This window comes from Lampetra fluviatilis, chromosome 11 (genome assembly GCF_964198595.1).
Source record: "Lampetra fluviatilis chromosome 11, kcLamFluv1.1, whole genome shotgun sequence".
In the NCBI taxonomy this organism is placed as follows: Eukaryota; Metazoa; Chordata; class Hyperoartia; order Petromyzontiformes; family Petromyzontidae; genus Lampetra; species Lampetra fluviatilis.
The window spans coordinates 1,428,123-1,450,472 of NC_136285.1; the positions used below are offsets into that span (position 1 = coordinate 1,428,123).

At 52.2% G+C, this 22,350-nt stretch overlaps 1 protein-coding gene across 1 annotated transcript in view; it reads left to right on the forward strand.

Moving 5' to 3' along the window:
• Positions 1-1,085: 1,085 nt before the first annotated feature.
• LOC144934676 (integrin alpha-6-like) overlaps positions 1,086-22,350 on the forward strand; it is a 64,822-nt gene continuing 43,557 nt past the window's right edge. The window contains exon 1 of the mRNA XM_078860726.1: positions 1,086-1,258. Coding sequence (XP_078716852.1) covers positions 1,086-1,258 — 173 coding nt within the window. The remainder of the gene's footprint in view (positions 1,259-22,350) is intronic.

A 22,350-nucleotide genomic window follows, 5' to 3' on the forward strand; every position in this document is an offset into this window, starting at 1 on the left:
AGAGCAGTTACAACAAGGAGGTTATATATGTGGCGATGGGCGAGCAAACACAACTGACGTGCTTGCGTTCGTGGATGGAATTCCTTTCCAGCTCAGACCCCGCTTGCTTGCCCATCGCCACATATATAACCTCTTGTTGTAACAGCTCTCTCGCTGGTTCAGCAGTTCCACTGCTGGATTATATTTTTTCCGCCTGAGGACGATCGCTTGTGTTGTGATCGAAACGTCGTGATATATTTTATTTTATACCTATGTGACTTTACCGAAAGAACCAAAGAGTATGAAGCGAATCACGTGCGAAAATGTTTATTTTTATTCCTATTGTGTTCGTGCAGTTCACATGACCATTGCAGTCACGAATGGCCACGGGCATACGCTATTATTAGATCACGGGATCGAATCGTGGCCCTGGATCATCGCAATTAATCGAATCGCCGCTGGTGACGGTGGTAAAATTAACCTCACACAAACCTAAAGCAAAGGGGGTCGTTTCCTTCCCTGCTGCATAGCGGTTGAAGGCAGCGCTTCATGTCAGGCTTGGCTCCAGCACCCTGCTCCACTGCGTGGGTAGCATCCACTCATAGGGTGTGTACTCTGGCTGGGAGGGCATGTATTTAATTTCCACTGATATGGGCCGTGTTTTGACCTTGAAGAAGGTTGGAGCAGTGGCCGATAACTTTACCTACTTTTAGAGTGGCGAGTGCGATATGTCAGCGTACAGTGGTCCGTCGTCAGCACTCCGAGGCACCGATGAAAGTACGAGGACAAATTTGGGAAACTCACGGTTGGGTCTTATTTGGTTTGACAAGCAGACGTGTCGTGAAAATTGCACTGCATTTGGTTACTCCAAAGCCGCGAGTTTGCCGTTGAGTGGAAGCAGGAGGTGTGGTTTTCCATAAGTGAATTTCCATTCCTGCAGAGCTACATATTCATGAGCGCATAGCACGTCAGCAAGTGCCAATTACACACAACACACACACACACTCAAAAACAGCATAATCTAAAATAAACTGTTTGGCTTTTCTTAAAATAAACCGCTCTTGTACACACACACATAGAGCACGCAGCAGACCAGTCCGCTCGGAATGAAGCTGCTTTACCTTCGATTGACCACCGTTCTTTTCATGGACTGTTTCATCAATTGCCATGCTTTCAACCTTGACACGGATCATCCGATCATCAAAGAAGGAGACGAAGGTAGCCTCTTTGGTTTCTCCGTGGCACTCCACAAGCAAGTGCTGCCCGAGATCAAAAGCATGTGAGTGTCTACATGTCTGTGGGTGCTGTGTTGGGTGTTTTGGCCGTGTGACTCCTGTGCTGAGCAGATGAGGATTGTTTTAAGTCTCGGTCAATAATAACAATGCAATGAATACGATACTGGCTCACTTGCTTCATATCAAAACTTAAAATGCAAAAGGGTCTCATGTTTTCAATTATATTCTATAGGATTGTCATACATTTGAAGAGAATGCGTAAGGTCAGGGAAATTAATATAAAAAGTAAAAAAATCTGGGAGGAAACTTTGCTTTCTGCAAATAAAGTTATCCTGCTGATGCGTCATTGTCCTGTGGGATACGCGTAGTTATACACGCAAATGCTTATGATATCTAGCTCCAGCTTTCATTAATGTCAGTTTAATTGGACCCTACTGTAACATGTTAAATATAAAATCCGAAGATAAATGTTTTTTCAAACAGAACAAACCCACATATAAACTTCCACAATTACGTAAATACTTGAGAGAAAACGGATAACGTCAAAAGGAAATTATATTTCATGCATGTATTTGGTCAAACTGAACCTGTTGTACCTCCACAAGGTGCTTCATTCAAACCTTCTGTGACCCATTCTAACTCTGGACAGGAAGTGTGCTATGAGCAATGCCCCTGAGGTCTCCTCATATTTTCGCACGAGTTGATTTTTCAAGTGGAGGGCAACGAAAGCGATGCTGCATACATCAAAAATAACCGCTCTCTGCATCCCCCTGCCCTCTGGGTGAACAGTGTTTTGGAAGACAGAATTGTAATAACCAGGCTCTGCTCATCTGTATCGTTAAGAAACAAAGAATTTGAGTCACCTCCGCATCACCCTAAATGTTCTCATGAACTTCACACAGATGTCTGGGTGAGGAGCCTAATAGTGTTGTTGCGATCTGGACCCGGTTTTGGGCTCTTGGCTTTCCCGACACACATCCCTGCTGGATATGAACGGACTAAAGGCTCTAACACAACAGGGTAAAGTTGAGTAAAGGAGGTGACCCAATAATGCACCTCTCATCTGCCGAGGCTGTGTATCCAGGGCCGTCTGGCATGAGTTTGATGTTTTTTTATGGAAGAAAATTACACTTAAAAGTTACAAGCAAGTGCACCATTACAGCACCCGAGTGACAAACTATAACTGTGACAATACGCCCATACCTTTAATACATCCGAGCATCGCCGTCAGTGGTAATATATGGCGGCACGTTTGATGGTCATTTGAAAGTCTTGTATCCCGTTACCAGAGCTTCAAAACCGCGTCAGACACTGCAGGGTACACATCCGAGCAATGCACTGACACGGGCAGAGCTGCGTGTAGTTAGTTGCGGCGTGCTGTAACTGGCTGTGCCTTGTTTACGCGCAGATGAGTTACCACGGCTTGGTTCTCATTAGGACACTGAACAAACGCACCAGTGTACACCCTGGCTGATAGTCTGACACAACGTCAGGCAGAGCTTTAGTCTTGACCGCGCAGTCGCTGAGAAAGCTGTTTCTGGATTTGCATATTGGCATGATTTATGAATGTGATCATGATGTTTCTGACGAGACAATGAATGTCGAAACCGGTCCAGAGTTTGTTTGCATTGAACCAGTGCTGCTGAATTTATGTATTTCCAGAAGGCCGTGTGGCTGATGGGTTAGGCGCTCTTCCCCCTCCAACCCAGCTTAAATATACGCTGCCAAGCGTGGTGGTGTTCATTCAGACGCTGTCTTTCCGACAGACCTGTTCTTCACCTGAGAACGGCTGCTTGCGTTGTGGCCGAAACGTCGTGAGAATTATTTTATTATGTTTTATTTTTATTATTTTATGATTTCCCTTCTACGTGACTTTACCGAAAGAACCAAGAAGATGTGCTATTTATATTCATGTGACGTTATTTTTGCGTTTAGTTTGTTGTCCTTCCCCCGCACCCCCGGTGAGCACGGTTGGCAATGCACGGTGCGAAAAAACTTCAACATCGTGTACACACAAACATGTATAAGAATGAGAAATCGATGTCCCTGTTACCAATTTTTTTTTAAACACGTGTTTTGTTTGTCAAGCGAATGAAAGTTTTTCGTGTGCTTGATATCGTATCGATGTAGCGCACACGCTTCGCATTATAAAGAGAGAGTGCTGTGATTACAATTGAGTTATGCATGTAGGTATGTTGACCTTCTTTTGCACCGTACGTAGCCAACTGTTCTAATCGGAGGTGCAAGTTAGTCCGAACTTAAAAACAACTGAATGTTCAGATGATTATATTAATTGTGAATTCACAGTGCCGGAGAGATAGTCCAGGCTGCTATATTTAGAGTGCAGTGCATTGAGGAACGCAGCAAGCACGCCTTGCCCACACACAACACGTGAGCAGTCGATATGCAAGTGGCACTCATACCCCAGGGATCACTGTCGATTTGCTCGGCTTGTTTCCATTAACACGGCATTGCTGGCATTGCTACGATTCCACCATTGCGGATGCCCTCGAAACTATTTAGCCCACGCTGAATAGGTCTGCTTTGTGAGGAAGTGGAAATTGATTGTCCCATAGTTAGACGCCCCTGCCATAGGAACGTGGAATCGTCCACCACAGCCTCAGGGCTTTAAAGGGGAGACGAGTACCACCTCGATGCCATTTTAGACAGGGCTTCACTTTGGCACAAGACTTCGCAAAGTATGCGTTTTCATTTGTCATCTTTAAGTAAATATTACAAACGCATAAAGTGAAGGTGAAATGTACGAAAACAAGAATTGCTCGGTTAGCCTTCGCACATGGGGATAACCGGCTGTCTCCTATTACAGTTGGAAAATGCCTCACCCAGCATTCCCTGCTGGTCTCTGTCCACACGAGCAGTGCCAATCAATCCCGGTCCCCGAGACAGTGGGCTGGAGGGGGTGAATGAGGCAACGTTCCCCTAACCTCATGCAATAAGGTCTCACAACAGGGCCGGTTTTTGCCGCTTTGAATTCAGGGGCCAACGCCATGTGGCATTCTGGCCCAGTTCTCCGGCCCTGGCCCTCCAGTAATAAAGCGTGGCCGCTCTGGTAGCAGTCATACAGAGGGTTAGGGTTTGTTCTCATCCCCAACAAGGGTCAACACAAATGACTTGCATTGTGGGTGTCCGCGTGATGCATTTGGTTGTGAACAGCCCGACACAAACTCGTTGATGTTTAATAAACATCAACTCCAGAACTGCACAGAATTGGGGGGGGAGCTGCTGGTAAGAGAAGTTTCATTGATCCAGATGTCTCATCTGGACTGTATGCACAGCATTCCTTACAACTCCTGTTTGTTATTTGCAGTGAGGGGTAGTTCAATGTAAATTCCATTATCCAAGAATTTCCAGATGAAATCACGGGAGTGAATGCAAGCATCCACTCCACGGCACAGCGCTCTGTGCACGACAAGGCGGGTGGCATGCGTGCCTCTGCTGTGCAAGTAGTGGGGCACAGCTCGTGGCCACCACGAGGGACCCGAGTGGCGGTCATGGTGCCGCGCCTCCCCGCAACCGGGACTGGCACGATGTGAGAAGCCTTCATCCAGCAGTGGAATGACAAGGGGGGTTATTGTTATATACTGTATATAACTTTAGTTAATGTCCCCGATGCAACGGGTCTCCATTTCACATTTTAAATACTGTAAGTCAATCCCGCTGGGCTCTCAGCTGGTTAAAATGCATTGATATAGTGTTGTGACCAAGTTAGAATTGTTTACGAGTATTGTGTGCACGTAAATTGTTCTTTTATTTTTAACTTATGAAGTCTGCACATGCTGTTGCCTCTCGCCCCGCACCCTAAATGTGGTAATGTCTAAGTGGTGCATTCGGGCTGTGGCACAGCCCAGCGGATGTTGGCCCTGTCAATGCAATTGACCTTGGGGCGCTGGCACACGGATGAATACTGTGATGAAGCTGCAGACACGTAGGTTGAATGGTTAATTCAGGAGAACTCGTCCGTGGTGATGTGGGGAACGAATTGTGGATCATATTATCCACGATGTTGTCCCATCAGTTTATTCCATTTAACCGCCAAAACAACCCCATGGATAATTGTCTTCGTCTCTAAATTATCGTCCGCTGCCTTCATCATCTCTGTCTTCTCGCCCGCTCCATGCTCTCTCTCTTCTCTGACCATGCTGGCCGCTAGTCTGACTGTCTCACTGGTTTTCAACTTTCCCACACAATTCTCCACTTCCTTTACCCCACGTCTCACTTAACCCCGAGTCTCGGGCATCTCTCTCAGCGTCTCTTCTGGGTCCATCAACTTAAACTTTTCCATCTTACCCGTGTGCTCCTGCTGATGATGGTCTACCTAGTCTAAAATGTGAACGTCACCACCAGAATATGTCATGGTCATTTAGCTTGGCGCCAAACAACATAAGTTGCGATGCTGAGGCAGTGATCAGGTCAGACCCGAGGAGGATGGGTGCTGGCAGCAACATGGACGCGAAGGGCGGACTGTACATTAGTGGCATGTGCCCAGGTGTGCTGCATTGGGAACATCTCAACCCTGACTTTGAGATCATCACACATGCACGAGGGAAGAGTTTTGTATTGAATAATTAAGGGTTTTGTATGTATTTTTGTAACAACCTTTTGACTAATTCAGGTAAATTACAGGATGCAATTTAACGTGTTTCTGTGCAAACAAAGGTGACAAGATCTGATGCCACTTTGTAGCAATTTAGAGCAGTGGGTGTGATGCGTCACGATATTCCCTGCCACGTCAATCCACTTGGATCAATCCACAACATTTTCCTTTTGTCGGGGAAATTATAACTTCATGTCTCGGTCCAATGTTTTAAATGTATTTTTTTGTTTTCCAGATAAATAATAATAAAAACACACAATTTGGAACACCCCCACCCCGCCCTCACGCCGACGTTTAGAACGTCGCCTTCACGGTGTGCTTATGGCACGAGTGGTGGAGCTCTGCTGCACTTGTGACCCCCCCCCCACCACACTTGCACAGCGCGGGGTCAATTCATGCTCTCGGTACAACGGCCGCCCTCCCACACACGACCTGTCAACCCATACGGTTTACCCGTATCCTTGCATAGGGAAATAGAGTTTTCAGGTCCATATGGCGTACAGCCGTTTCAAAACGGGTAAAAAGAAATGTCCATGTCTTTGTGTTTCTCCCTTGTGATGGGATTTTGTAGGGTGAACGTTGAGATTTATAAAGGCACGGGGTGACCAATAAGGTCTGAATTGGTCTGTAATAAGGTAGGCACTGATAAGGGGTTGACAGGTACTATAGATATGTTCGTGTTGGCTGCACCTTGCCTGTTGGGAGCGGTAGTGCAGCAGTCAGCGCGCTGCGCTACGAACCCCAGCGATCCGAGTTCGATTCCCAATCACAGCCAAAACCAGTGAAGATTATCTGAACCGGTGCTGGGCTTCCCCTAGGTCGACTCAGCCTCAAAATAATACCTGGTGGAGTGTGTAAACGTTGCCACGAGGAAGACAACTGTGGGTCGGGTGTGGTGTTGGCCGCAGGTGCCCGCTAACAGCTCCTGCCTCAACAGTATGTTAAAGGCTAAAGGGGAGATCTTTGTTTCGTCGTTGTTGGCTGCACCTAGCCTGGCACAAGCGCCATGGTGACGTCACCGCCACTTGATAGCAAGTGGTGGCTGCTGCTGCTGTTGTTGTCGTCGCTGTTTGTCCGTGTTCATACTCGGAACTGTTCTCTGGAATAGGAATTCATGCCAGCGGAATAGAGAATACAAAATCTAGCTACGTGCGGAGATAAGAATAGCACCGGAGATTACACCGTAGTCCGACCAGCCACCACGTGTATATTACAGGCCTTCACGCTATCACTCAAGAGAGAATGATGCCACTGGAAAACTAAAGATTAGTCACCGTGCATGGCGAGATGGTATTTGTTTTAAAACAAAACACATTCCTTTCACGATTTAAACACAACGCAAATGCAAGGTTACGCATCAAACGTGTATTCTTTTTTTTATAATCTTTTTTAAACGACCATAAACAGGAGTTAACGTCGGAACCCAGGAACTTAACAACATCGGCATGTTTCTGGGAGTGCGGTGCCGAGGTGTTCACGTGCTTAAACCAGTAACTAAATGCGTATCCCATCAATTCCGCACAGAAGCACTCTGCAGCTTTACCGAACGAGACACATTTTTTTGCAGTTTGTGATATATGAAAAAAATGTATTTCATAAATAGCGAAATACGTGGGAGCTCACGTGCTGATACAAAAAGTATTCAAGTGAACGGTGACCTGTGACTAAAGTGCCCTGACTGCACCCAATCTCCTTGAGATCTCAGAACTCAAGACGGTTCAAGCCTGTTTAATGCTTGGTTGGATGCGTGATCATCAGTGCATACTAGGTGTTTTAGGCGTGTGTTCTGTGGGTGCTGCTACGCAACGGATGCGGTCCGTAGATAGATTTAGTCCATTCACGGGATTGAATATTGTGTAATGGGTTCCGGAGACACTTGTAGAGGTAACTTCTTTATTACAATACAACACTCCAACAGTCCTGATACTCTGTTACAGCCTAGGTACACAGCCTAGGTACACAGCCTAGATACTCTACTCTGGCTACGCTCTGGAACTCGCCCTCACAAGGTCGTAGAGTCGGGAGTTCCAGAGTCCCACCACTGGCTCTCACAGCGTCCCAGGGTCCTCCGATGGCTGGTCTTGGGTCTTGAGCTACGACTGGGCCCTGATACTCCAGGGAGCTCTCCTTTTATGCCTGGTCCAACGAGGGGTGGGGCCGTGTGCGCCACCAGACATCCCACAGAGCACACACAGCCCCCCCCCCCCGTTGGTGGCGCCAAGAGGTGTAAGCGCCTGAGAACCCAACGCCTGGTGCCAAGAGGCTTAAGCGTCTGGACCCGCCTGGGAACCCAACGCCTGGTGCCAAGAGGCTTAAGCGTCTGGCCCACCCAGGGTCCCAGAGCCCCCAGCAGCCCCTCCCTTCTTATGTCACTACATTACCCTCCTCTATGTAGCCTCCAGCCGTCCCGGCTGTCAATAATTAGAAAGTTTAAATTAACGAAAGGGAGCGAGAGAAAAAAAAATACGCGAGCCTCAACAGGAAAAGAAAAGAGAACAAGAAAGCAACCATAAATACCATAACCAACCTGTACAACTTTACACTATATACAAGCATCAATCAACAAAAAGGTGAAGCAATGACACGTGAACAAACGACCCGCGGCACACCTAGCCCTCCTCGGGATCCGCATAGAAAATGGGGAATTAACAACAACAAATATACAGATTCCGACACGTTGGATACACAACCACCGCATGGATGGCAGGGTTCCACACCACCCTTGCCAGCCTCCCATCCGTCAGGTGGAGAGAAGGCGAAGACCAACATGTCGAGCATCCCTCTACACACACTAATCTGGACGTCTTTCTACGTCCCGGGTCGAGAAGTCGTACTTCAGGGCCGACCCATGTACTGGGCAAAGAAGTCGCACTTCAGGGCTGCTCCAGTATTTACATTTTTAAATATATATATAAAATTTACATGACACAAACAAAATAAATCTGCCTGCTCCTGCCCAGAAATGGTGGCCGCACGCGCGAATCGCATCTCCAAAAGGCATCCCGTGCTTGCGTCCCAGCAGCCCTCAAAGAGGACCACCACCGACATTACATGTCAACCGTTAGCACCCCCCGCCTTTCCAACGTGGCGTCTCCATCCTAAAACTGCGCACGTCGGCCTTATCGGGGGGCTTCAACCCAATCTCTCTCCAAGACTCGCATCGCAGCATATAGCTGTACCGACTGAGCTGAGACGACCCAGTCTCTCTCCAAGACTCGCATCGCAGCATATAGCTGTACCGACCGAGCTGAGACCCAATCTCTCTCCAAGACTCGCATCGCAGCATATAGCTGTACCGACCGAGCTGAGATGACCCATCGTTCACTCCCTGCACAACATGCACCCTAACAACTGAGGGATGCAGTCCCAACGTAACGGGACAACTACACCTGAACACCACGAATCTCCAGCCCACTGTTTCAACGCACCTCGGAGTGTTTCAATCTCCGGGCCGTCAGGGCGAGCCTACTGCTCCAGACGCACCACGGAGGGTCTCAACCTCCGGGCCGTCAGGTCAAGCCGTCAGTGATTCCATAACGGGACCACACTCTCCGAGCCATGTGAGCGCACAGCCCACTAGGCTAGACATGCCACGGAGTGTTTCAATCTCCGGGCTGTCAGGTCAAGCCGTCAGCCATAGCATGACAGGTCCACACTCTCCGAGCCATGTGAGCACACAGCCCACTAGGCTAGACATGCCACGGAGTGTCTCTATCTCCGGGCTGTCAGGTCAAGCCGTCAGCCATAGCATGACGGGACCACAACTCTCGTGTTAGACACGCAACACCCGCTGGCCCATCCTGGTCAGGATCTGCACCCCAAGATATTTGAGAGCCAGCCTGACAATTCCAAATCCTTGGCAGCATGTCATCATCTCAAGATAAATGCCCCATACAGTCTATACATCGTTAACAATGACAGCACAAGCTATACATTAACAATCACGAACAAAGCTCAATACAAACCATACATTGTTAACAATCACAAGCAAAGTTTCGCACACACATTGACAACACTCACGAGCGATGCTCCACACAGTTTACCCAACAACAGTCACGACTCCCCGACGACAATGAAGAAAATGTCAACAAAAAAATCATTAATCCGGAGCGCGTAAATGTACGAAATGTCAGGGGCCTGGTCTCCCGACCTCCAACCTTTGGCCAGAGCAGCAAAGGCGGCGACCAGCATGTCGGTCGATGTGCCGGCCCCGGCGCCGGTTACAGTAAGAATGGCGCCCTCACTGTCCGGTCGCAGCGCTGATGACGCGGTATGCTAGGTTGAAGCCAGCTGTCGTCCGGCAGTGAAGGTCGCAGCGCTGATGACGCGGCGTTGCTAGGTTGCAAACAGCTGTCACCCGGCGGTGAGGGACACAGCGCTGATGACGCGGCGTCGTCGGGTTGGCCCATGCTGCGCCCGGAAGTGACGTCGCTCCCAGCGGTCATTGCTCCCCCGGCAGAAGTGACGACACACCCGGATGTATTTGCGGCGGGAACGGCTGCCATCTTTGTGTTGGAGCCGGCGGAATGGTGCGACCGCTGCGCCGCCTCTCTCCCTCCTGTCTCCGCCTGTGAGCGACGCATGTCGTCCAGGATGGAGACGGTGGCGTGGAGCAGCTCGGTGAGGCGAAGCAGCGTTTCCTCCATTGCTGCTCCCGACGCTGGAGGAGGATCGGCAGGTGTGGTGGACGACTGCTCAGCCGGCGGTGCGGCGTCGTTGTCGGCCCGAGTTGGCTGCCCCGTCGCCGCTTGCTCCTCAACATCGCCGTCAGGACTGAAGGTACGTGGCTTACTTCTTGTCTCCATTGCCACTTCTGACACCAAATGTAATGGTTCCGGAGACACTTGTAGAGGTAACTTCTTTATTACAATACAACACTCCAACAGTCCTGATACTCTGTTACAGCCTAGGTACACAGCCTAGGTACACAGCCTAGATACTCTACTCTGGCTACGCTCTGGAACTCGCCCTCACAAGGTCGTAGAGTCGGGAGTTCCAGAGTCCCACCACTGGCTCTCACAGCGTCCCAGGGTCCTCCGATGGCTGGTCTTGGGTCTTGGGTCTTGAGCTATGACTGGGCCCTGATCGTCCAGGGAGCTCTCCTTTTATGCCTGGTCCAACGAGGGGTGGGGCCGTGTGCGCCACCAGACATCCCACAGAGCACACACAGCCCCCCCCCCCCCCCCCCCCCCCGTTGGCGGCGCCAAGAGGCTTAAGCGCCTGAGAACCCAACGCCTGGTGCCAAGAGGCTTAAGCATCTGGACCCGCCTGGGAACCCAACGCCTGGTGCCAAGAGGCTTAAGCGTCTGGCCCACCCAGGGTCCCAGAGCCCCCAGCAGCCCCTCCCTTCTTATGTCACTACAATTGCACGGACTATTGAGTATCAACCCCTCGCGTGCGTTATGGCCCCTGGGTAGAGTGTTGACTGGGATGAATGGAGATGGTTTGAAAAGGGATGAGAAGGTTCCAGTAGTTTTCCATGTAACATTCTCGAAGCAGGATGGCGATAGGAGATGAGGAGAGGGAACTCGAGAGGGGGAATCATCGTTGCAGTTCACGGAAGGATCAGGGCAGAGGCAGAGGGATTGAGCAGAGGAGACACGGAGAGGGAATTCGGTGTCAAATGGTGATAGCAAAAAGCAACACGAAAATCCCGGCATGTATAATGAAATGCCATTCTCTCAGGTCCGTTCATGTGTGCTGTTATTACGTGTGTAGGGCTTGAGTTAGCGCGCCACGCATCCCCCGCCTCTTTTGCTATGTAGGAAAGCACAGTACAGTGGGGTCAAGTGAGGTAATGGTTGTTGTTCTGGCTTTAGGCGAAGTGGGTCGTTAAGAGTTGAGACAGGTGTCGGGGTAGCCGGGAGGACACAGGCCAGTGATTGGCTGAAAAGGGAATTGGGCAATTAGCCGGCGTCGCTCTGGCGGCGAAAACAAGGCCACGTGACACGGGGGGCCAGGGGGCGAGCGATAAGCGGGAGGTAGAGATAATTAGGGCAGATTAATTGGTGTGGGGATATAAGCCAGAGCGCAATGGAGAGAAGAGAGTCCTGTACGAGTTGGCGTCGGAGATGGAGCTGCAGCCACGGTGCCCGGGGGAAGTCGGAGTCACTGAGCAAGAGACAGTAGAGTAGAGCGTAGAGAGACAGTGGGTAGAGCAGAGCGTAGAGAGACAGCGAGTAGAGTAAAGCGTAGAGAAACAGTGAGTGGAGTAAGGGACAGAGTGACAGTGGTAGCGAGAACGCAGTGAGCAACCAGGGTAGCTGTGGGGGCCGTTGGCCTCCTAATACCCGCTAGGGTTTCGCCGGCATTCGAACGCGACGCCCCCTACTCATACAGCCTCGCGCAGCGCTCCCACGCTGCGAGCATACGTACGCACAGCATCATCAATCAAACGCCATACTCCCCCTTTCTACACCGCTACGTACAGCTCTCGCACGCTGCGAGCATGTGCCCGTCTACAGCCCGGTGCAGCACTCGCCTCCACGTCGAATAACCACGTTACCAGTGCGCACCTGTATCAGACACGTAGTGATTGTACGCGCACACACACATACAGCTCCGCGCGGCACTCCCTCAACACTGACTACTCACGTTATGATAGCGCACCTGTATCATACACGTAGTGAACGTACATACACGCACACACACGCAGCTCCGTGTACTCCAAACGTGACACCCTCTCTTGCGCTGCTCTGCACAGCGCTCCCACGAGGCGAGCCGCTGTATACACAGCACCACACGCGTTCACACTTCTCAGCGAGATCACACGAGGCCACGATCAGCTATTAATGATTTATTCTCGGTGACTGCGCTTTACTGTTAAGTCAGTATGAATCGACGAGGCTGGCCTACGCTGATACCTCTATGCCTATTCCCGATTTATCTGCTTACGATACTATTTCACCTTGTTACTCACGGTTCGAAGTATTCGGCGTCCTGTGTCTTTTCCTCGATGCTCGTCTGGACACGTCACGCGGACGTCCGGAGGGCAAAGCTGGGAGCCGTCTTGAACGCGGGCCTCTTGGAGTGAGATCTCCCTCTACCTTGCTACAATCGCTTTTATCCTATCTCCCCGACCCAGGCCCCGCCTCCCCAGCCCTTACTCGCCCCTCCGGCGCTCATTCTAGTTCATCCCATTCTCATGCACGCCTTTGTTATGTCAATTATGCGGCGGCATCCATCACAAAAGCTTGCCGTGGGAATTTATGCACGGACCGCCACATACCTCTGATCATTCGTAATTTCAGCTTTATCCTTTAACTTCCCTAATTTCCCTAATAATGGTGCCTGCGGGCTCGAGTCCATTTTGTCATGCTAAATTATGCCGTCCCGTCCCTCCTCTGCCTGTCTCGTCGATACGTGGGTGTGTGTGTGGGGGATGCGTTTCAACCGCGGTGGCCGAATGCCCCTCGCCGCGACCATGCAATCTTAATGCCGGTCACAGCGCCGCGGTGCGAAGTAGCATCGGGGGATGTCGTCCAATTCCCTGGTCGCCGGAAACCGTGAAGGTTAATCCCGATAAGGGCTTCTCGGATTAAAACCGGTCGGCCAGGTGACTTCCCCTCGGAGCTCTATGGGGGGGGGGGGGGGGGGAAATGCGTGCGGGTGTGTTTATGTGAGGTGAGGTGAGGGGGACGCGGGGGTCGGTTCCGTCACTTGGTGGTGGCGAGGTCAGGGTGGGGCTCCCGCTGAACGGCTTCGTGGCGGCGGCATCACATAGCCATGCATCGGAAGGATGCAGAGTAGGAGAAACCGTAGAGACGACAAGGGTAGCGATAACAAGGTAAAGAGACACGGAGCGAAGTGAGGGCACGGAGAGGCGTAGAGCGGTGGCGCAGCAGAGCGACGCGGAGCGGAGCGAGGCCGCGCCGAGACGTGGAGCGGTGGCGCGGCAAAGGTGGACTCTAAGAGGAAAATAAAGCAGAGAGAAAGACAACACTTGTACGAGTCCTACACGTGGATTTATTTCACTGGCACCAATTCAAACCACGACGATTGATCATATAGTAAACCACTGTAGACTGCGCTCGTTCAAATCAGAAACACCACAACTACATGAACTCTCTCTCCTGAAGCCCTCTCGTGGCCAGCATTTAGCTTCTGAACATATTGCCTGTCATATGCAAGAATATAATGGAATTTCACTGACGATTATACACATGTTGAGTTAATAAATAAAAACGAATGGTGTGCGTGGTGTTTAAAGTTACGATATTTAATTTCATAAAGACGTGCATAGGGGCCGTCCATAAATGACGTAACGCAGTTTTGGCCGATTTTTTACCCCCCCCCCCCCTCGTCAAACGGCGTCACAAAAAGTCAGACGCCCCTCAAATATGATGTCACAAAGCTCTGCCCCCCCCCCCCCCCAAAAATATATTTCCATTTTGAAAATAAAACATGCTTCAAATCACTTTAAACTATTGCCATTCTAGTGCGTATTTAATGTGACGCTGCACTAAGATGTTGTAGGAGAAAACACGTATTAAAAAGGAGGCCTTGGAAAGCTGAAATGTAGCATAATAGTCACTTGAAAATATTCGTCTATTATATTGAAATTATCTTATAATTATAAAGTATTAAAAGTAATTATATCTATAAAAAAAATACTTGAAACTTTGTAGTAGAACGAAGCAAAATGGAGAGTACAATTGTAATAAAGGACTCTTAGGCGATGTTGGTCTCTGTCTGTCCTTTATTGGGTTCTTATCTCGCACCCCGCGATGTCCCCTTCCGTCGCGTGCCCTCCGCACGCCGTTCGAGTCCTCCGCTCTCTCCGCAGCCACGCCGCTGCCCGTGTGCCCCGCACACTCTGCAGCCACCCTGCTGCCCCGTGTGCTCCCGCACACTCTGCAGCCACACCGCTGCCCCACGTACACCGCTGGCCGACGGTGCTGTGACTCCGACCGCGTGGTAATTCATGCCACCCCTCCGCCAGCACCCTGCGTGGCTCCTTCTATCTCTACTCTCTCTCGACTCCCGATCCCCTTCCGGTTCTCACCCTATATCCTCCTCCTCACGTGACCCTGACTCCTCCTCCTCCTAACGTGACCCTGACTCCGCCCCCACTCACCCCGACGACCAGGCTCCACCTCCCCTAATACTCCGGCCCGCGGAGGCCGCGCCCACCCTCTCCTTGCTCGCATTACATGACCCCCCCCCCCCTGATGAAAAACCCAGCCGTCCCCGGCTGCAACAGAACAAATAACGCGAGCAACAACAGCAATCAGCATCACAAGACAAACGGAGATTATAACAATAACAACAACAAAACAACAATAACAGTCAACGAAAGGAAAGGGACTTGGAACGCGTGCGGGTTGCCGGCCCGTCCCGAACGGTCTGTGGGGCCCCCCCACAGACCGCGACCGCGACAGGGTTTTAGGAGCGGCGGGATCGGAACCGCCCGCCCCTGTTGGAGGCCTGTCATGTCCAGGGTCCCGTTCCCCAGAGAGACCCGATGCCGAGGTCTCCTGCAAATGTGTCCGTGGCGGGGTTGGAGGGGCAGCGGGGTCAAGTGTCCCCGTCGCCGTGGTAGGCCCACCCGGAGCAGGAATCACTGTGTCCGTCTGTGTCACGGCCGGTCCGTCTGTAGAAGGCATGACAGGCGCGCTCGCAGGTTGAACAGGCAAAGTCAGTGGCGTGTCGGATGCAACAGACACCGGCAAGGCAACATTAGGAGATGACGCATCCGTCTGCGGGGCCACGTAGGGTTTCAATCGAGACGTATGGACGTACCAGCGCCGCGATCCGAACCAAATACGTGCGGACTGCGGACTAAGAACCTCAATAAGCTTAACCGGCCCCTGCCATGGTTTGTGAAACTTAGGGGAGGTCCCCACCCGCACCTGCGGGCAGTGCAGCCAAGCCATGTCCCCCACTCGCCAGGGGGATTTCCCAACCGAGCGCCGAGCGCAACGTTCATTCCGGGCCTGGGTCTTGGCCATAGCCAATCGGGCCCCCTCCCGTGCCTCTGCCACGCGACGAACAGCGTCCTGAATGTACTCCGGGAGAGGCTTAACAGGACCCCTCGTCCCCGTACCCAGCTGTACGTCCACCGGCGGCACATTCTCGCGGCCGTACATTTAAAAAAAAGGTGAGTACCCCGTCAACGCATGAGGCGTCATCCTGCATGCAGAGAGCACCCTAGGGATATGCAAATCCCAATCAGCCTGATTTTCGCTAACCGTGTGACAGAGCATGGTTGACAGGGTCCGATTAAGCAGTTCCACCATCCCATTCGTTTGCGGGTGGTAGGGAGACGTCCGAACCTTCTTGGTCCCCAGTGCAGCACACACCTCAGCCAATAATTTAGAAGAAAAATTTCGCCCTTGGTCTGTGAGCAACCTTTCCGGCGCCCCTTTGTCCATTACGTATCCGAACAGGAACGCTTCCGTGATAGACGCCGCCGACTGGTCGGGTAGGGGCCAAGCCATCGCCCAGCGGGAAAGATATACCACCCCGACCAGCAAAAATGTATTCCCCCGAGCGGACGGCGGGAAGGGCCCCAAAATATCCAACGCCACCAACTCGTTAATCCGAGACACTTGTATGGACTGCACTGGTGGCACATATGGGTGTTTAGGCGGCTTCCGCCGGGCACAGTCGGGACATGCCCGAATGTGCCCGACGACATCAGTCGTCATGCCGTGCCAGAAGTAGTCCCGCTGCAACGTCAACAAGGCTTTCTGCACCCCGAGATGTAACAACGTCTCGGAGTGCAGAGTCCGAACCAACTCGTACCGTAACGACGACGGCACCACCAGACGCCAGCAATCATGCAACCCTTCCCTCCACATCAGCAACCCATCCCGGAGAGCGGCTCCCAGCATCCCACCGGACAGCGGTCCCCCCGTGCCCTTTGCAGTCCGACTCCGCAAGGTCCCCAGCGACTCATCGAGCAATTGCTCGCGAATCCATACCGAACGCGGCAGGTTCAAAACCCCATCAGCCGGTCCTGGGCATACGGGAGCCTCGGGCACTTCGACAGCGGACACAACAGGCCGAAGGGGATTGCAGAATCCGCGTACACCTATTCGTGCCCGAAGTGCAAGCGGACCCCTGCGGCAATCTGGAGAGTGCGTCCGCGTTCGCGTGACGCGACCCCTTCCGATACTGAATTTCGAACGAAAATTCCTGCAGGGTTTCCAACCATCGTGCCAATTGGCCAGACGGTTCGTCAACTCTCAGGGCATATTGCAAGGCCGCATGGTTCGTGTGCACAATAAACGTACGGCCGTACAAATACGGCCGATATTGGCGAAGAAAATGTACAATAGCCAAAAATTCACGGCGAGTAACGCAGTAACGTGTGTCCGCAGGAGACAACACGCGGCTGCCGTAAGCTACCACACGTTCGACGCCATCCCTAGACTGGGACAGAACAGCCCCAATCCCGGTGTCACTAGCGTCAGTATCCAGAATAAAAGGTCGAGTGAAATCTGGATAGTCCAACGTCGGTGCCGACGCCGCCTCTTCCGTTGGTCCCCAGCTGAATCTGCAGCCTTTAGCCGTAAGGAGGTGCAACGGCCTAGCGATCGTGGTAAAGTTGGGAACGAACCTGCGGTAATATGAAGCGAACCCAACGAACCGGCGCACGTCCCCCACTGAGGCCGGAGTCAGCCAGTTACGGACGCACGCCGTCTTCTCCGGGTCCGTGGCGACCCCTTCCGAACTGACAATGTGGCCTAAATAGCGCACGGATCGTTGCAACAGGTGACACTTTTTGGGCTTAAATTTCAAATTGGCGGAACGCATTCTGGGAAACACCGCGTCCAACCTCCGCAGATGTTCCTCAAACGTGCGGCTGAAGACGATAACATCGTCTAAGTATATCAAGCACGTCTCCCACTGCAGACCCATTAACACGAGCTCCATCAACCGCTGGAATGTCGCGGGGGCGGCGTTCAAGCCCATGGGAAGACAATTAAACTGAAACAATCCCTGCGGTGTCCGGAAAGCCGTCTTTTCCCTCGAGGACTCGTCCAGGGGAAGTTTCCAGAATCCTGATGACAGATCAAGAGTAGAAAAAAAATTCGCCCCAGACAAGGCATCCAGGGAATCATCCATACGCGGCAGGGGGTACGCGTCCGCAACCGACACCTTATTTAATTTGCGAAAATTAACACAAAACCGCAACTTGCCATCCTTTTTCTTCACAAGGACCACCGGCGCGCCCCACGGACTGTTGGACGGGGAAATGATGTCAGCGGCCAGCATCTCCTCGACTGCGCCGCGAATGTGATCCCGCTCCGGCGGACTCAACCGATGCGGGTTCATCCGAATCGAAGCGGCATCACCCGTATCAATGTGGTGGGAAAGCAAGGAGGTGTGACCCAAATCTAAATCGTCCGCACTAAAGACGTCGGAATACCTCCCCAACAGCGCGTGAAGCGCGGTCCGCTGGTCCCCAGTCAAAGACGCATTTTCCCGGCACAACTCGGCAATCCATCAATCGTCCTGTGACGTGGAGGCCGATACCCCCCCTACAAAGCCCCGGCGGCCCTGATCGTCATGGCTCGTGAAAGCAGTCGTAGCGTGAGCCAAAACCGTTCCGGCCGGTACAACAACATTATCCGCGCTTCCATTCAACACTTGTAAAAACAGAGGTTGACCCGGCCGAACAATCGTCTGTGCCCCGACCAGCGTCAAGCCATCCGTTATAGCAGTGGATGGTGATAACAAAACACCCGCCGCACCCTCGATTCCAGGCACCGGTTTACGATACCGCAGCGGAATAAGCATCTGCGAGCCAGGTGGAATATCCACCAATACCTCGGACAGCGCCTGTACTTGATGGTCAGGAGCCGACTGGCCCCAGGGTGACGGCAAGAACGAAATTTGCCGACCCCCCGGCAATTCAATACAATTGTGATCCACCCTGATTTGAATGGGCATCTTGGCCAAGAAATCAGTCCCCAACAAACAGGGCACCGCGAGGGACCTGGAAATCAACACGGTCCCTGAAGCCGAAACACCCCCAACCGATATACTGGCGTCCACCTGACCCACAATGCCCATACTACCCCCGTTCGCTGCTATGCAAGAGTCGTAAACCGGCCGCACCCGCGCCGGCGGAATGGACAAGAGATGGAATATCACATCAGAGATAATAGTCGCGGATGCACCCGAGTCAACCAAAATGCGTACGTCGATCCCTTGGATCGAACCCGGCACGGTCGACGACCCAGTCGCGGCCACAACCACCCGTCGTGCCAATTTCCGCCACTGAGTCAGAGAGCGACGCGGATCACTAAGCGCCCCCCTGTTAGTAATAGCCCCCGGCCCGCATGGCGATGGTGATGCATGAGATGACAGGCCTTGCCGGGTGTCTGATGCGTACCGACTTGCCTGTCGTGGGTGGTCCTCCCGCGTCGCGTCGGTGACCGAGACCTCCTGCTGGGGCGGCGGCCGAATGCGAGCCCAACATTCTCTGGCGAAGTGGCCTTTACGGCCACAGCGGAGACACGCCAAGTCGGCTCGCCGTGCAGCACCCCCTCTGTCTTGGCACTCCCGCGCCGGCGGCCCGGAGCGCAACCCCGCTCCCCCCCGACCAGGCCACTGGGTCGATGCCGCCGTCAGCTCCTCAGGACCCTTCTCGTCACGAACGTAGACGGCCTTCTTCGGGTCCCACCCAGTTGTACCGCCCTCGACGGTGGGGCTCCCCGTCCAAGCCGTCACCTGTTTCCAGCGGCGAAGGTTGAATTGGGCATCCAGGCACTTAGCCGCCGTTCGGGACGTTAACTTATCATGGCCGCACACCGGCATGGGGATGCCCAAATCCCTAGATAATTCCAACATTTTCCCCAGTATCAGGGGTTCCAACAAGTCGGGCTCCGTCTCCGGATACGTGACCATAGCTAGTTCCATCACAGCACCCTGGAACGCCACCGGCCATTCTTCAGGTGCCCGTTGCCGCTGCACGAACCTGCGATGTGCATCGTCCGGGGGCTCATACGCCTCCGCCATTTCCTCAAACACCCCCTGTAGCGTCGTTTTCTTTGCAGCCTTGATGGAACGGAAAAACCTGACGGAGTCATTGTCAAGAAGCGTTGGCAAGACCTCCAGGGCTTCCGCATCCGTCCATTTTGCTGATCTTACTGCCGCTTGAAAACGGCAGGCGAACGTGCTCCAATCTCCGCCAATGGAGAACTCTTTAACAGTCGTTAAACGATGGCTGCGGGTTCCCACGCCGCCGTCATCCGCCGATGGTGATGCTTGCGGCGGCGACAAGATGGCGTCACTCTGCAACGTGTTCAAAATGGCGGCTTCCCGTTGTTCGTCCCCGACCACACCCAAGATGGCGGCTTCCCGTGGTGGAGGCAGCAAGATGGCGGCATCCCACCGTTCCTCACCGACCACGCCCAAGATAGCGGCTTCGTGCCGCGTGGTGGAAAGGGCTGGAAGCGTCGGCAAGGCCCCACTCGGATGCTCCCCGCTTGGCCTCCCAGGACTCGTCGTGGGCGTCACCAGGGCGCATAACTGCGTTAAAACAGCCTTCAGCGACTCAAGTTGGGCCGCTACGTGTCGCCATCCCTCCTCGGCGCCCACAAACGCAGACGGTCCTGCTGAGCCGGCAACATCTTGCACTCCCGACGCGTCGCCCCCGCCTTCCATCGTTGGTAGCGCCACTGCCGGAGAAAAATCGTCGTCGTCGTTTTTAGAAGATGGTGCAGAAGATGGTGTAGGTATATTCTTTCTTCTGAGCTGTTTCGACATGCCGTCTCACTTCTGACTCCAATGTAATAAAGGACTCTTAGGCGATGTTGGTCTCCATCTGTCCTTTATTGGGTTCTTGTCTCGCACCCCGCGATGTCCCCGGTCGGACCCGCACCTCTTCCGTCGCGTGCCCTCCGCACGCCGTTCGAGTCCTCCGCTCTCTCTCTCTCCGCAGCCACACCGCTGCCCGTGTGCCCCGCACACTCTGCAGCCACCCTGCTGCTCCGCATGCCCCGCACACTCTGCAGCCACCCTGCTGCCCCGTGTGCTCCCGCACACTCTGCAGCCACACCGCTGCCCCACGTACACCGCTGGCCGACGGTGCCGTGACTCCGACCGCGTGGCAATTCGTGCCACCCCTCCGCCATTACCCTGCGTGGCTCCTTCTATCTCTACTCTCTCTCGACTCCCGATCCCCTTCCGGTTCTCACCCTATATCCTCCTCCTCACGTGACCCTGACTCCTCCTCCTCACGTGACCCTGACTCCGCCCCCACTCACCCCGACGACCAGGCTCCACCTCCCCTAATACTCCGGCCCGCGTGAGTGGCGCGGAGGCCGCGCCCACCCTGTCCTTGCTCGCATTACACAATTATAACAATCACATATTCATTTCACAGAATTAAAAGCCCTGGTCGAATCTTTAAAATCAAAATGTTTAATAGCAATCATTAAAAAAATTCACAAAATGTATGCTTCTCCATTCTCTCATGGAGAAGCAAAATGCTCCTTCATGGAATAAATAAAAGGTGGCCTTGGTAAACTTAAATAATAAAATAGTGAATAATGAAAATTAATGAAAATTTGTGTTGCTATAATAATTATATTGGTTATATTTATTTAAAGTTGCGCATTTTGATGTGACGTCACATTTCTCAAACCCCCCCCCCCCTCGTCACAAATCGTCACAAATGTCTGACCCCCCTCCCCCCCTAGGTGTCTGACGTCATTTATGGACGGCCCCATAGTCATGAATGTATGTTTAACTTCTTTCGCACTGTATGTAGCCCACCATGCTAATCGGAGATGCGGGGGAAGGACAACAAACTAAATACAATAGACAGTTCTAAACAAATTAGTTTTCAATCTATATTAGAGAGTACATAGCTCCAGTGGTTTCCTAATATCGGTAGGAAGAGCGTTCCAGATGGCTGCAGAAGTGTGTCTGAAAACGCGCCATGCAGTGACCGGCATGACATATGCTTGGACTTCTCCGTCGGTTTTCCAGTTTCCTGTCACATGCCAAACACTCATCACTGGTATTGCTCAGGCGCTTAATTCATGCAGGAGCCTCGTCAAAAAAAGAGCCTTGTGACTCAGTGAGGCGTTCCTAAGCAATTAAAATAGACATAGACGTAATCCAAATCCAACATCACTTGGCGCAATGTCAACGTGCGAGTCCAGACGAGCATAGCTACTGCTGCTCTATAAATGATGCATTTTCATTCACAATCAATCACATTCACTCCGACCATAATAAACGTGTCCGTAGTCTATCCTGTAATGTTATATATTAAGCATGATTTAATTGTGTAACTGCAAGCTCTACTAGCACCTGTCAAACACCTGCACACATTACACATTGGCTTTAGCCTTGTAGATGCACACTGCATCTGGAGTGGAGTGAACCTGTATTCTTATTCAGGAAAATTTGGCATCCATAGCATATGTCATATCGTAACGATGGCAGAATTATCCACTCTGTCCACCGTGGTGGTTATGGTGGGCACGTGTAATGCGTATAGCGGTTCTCATGGCATGTGCTTGTAACATTCACACATGTACACGTATACAGCGCATT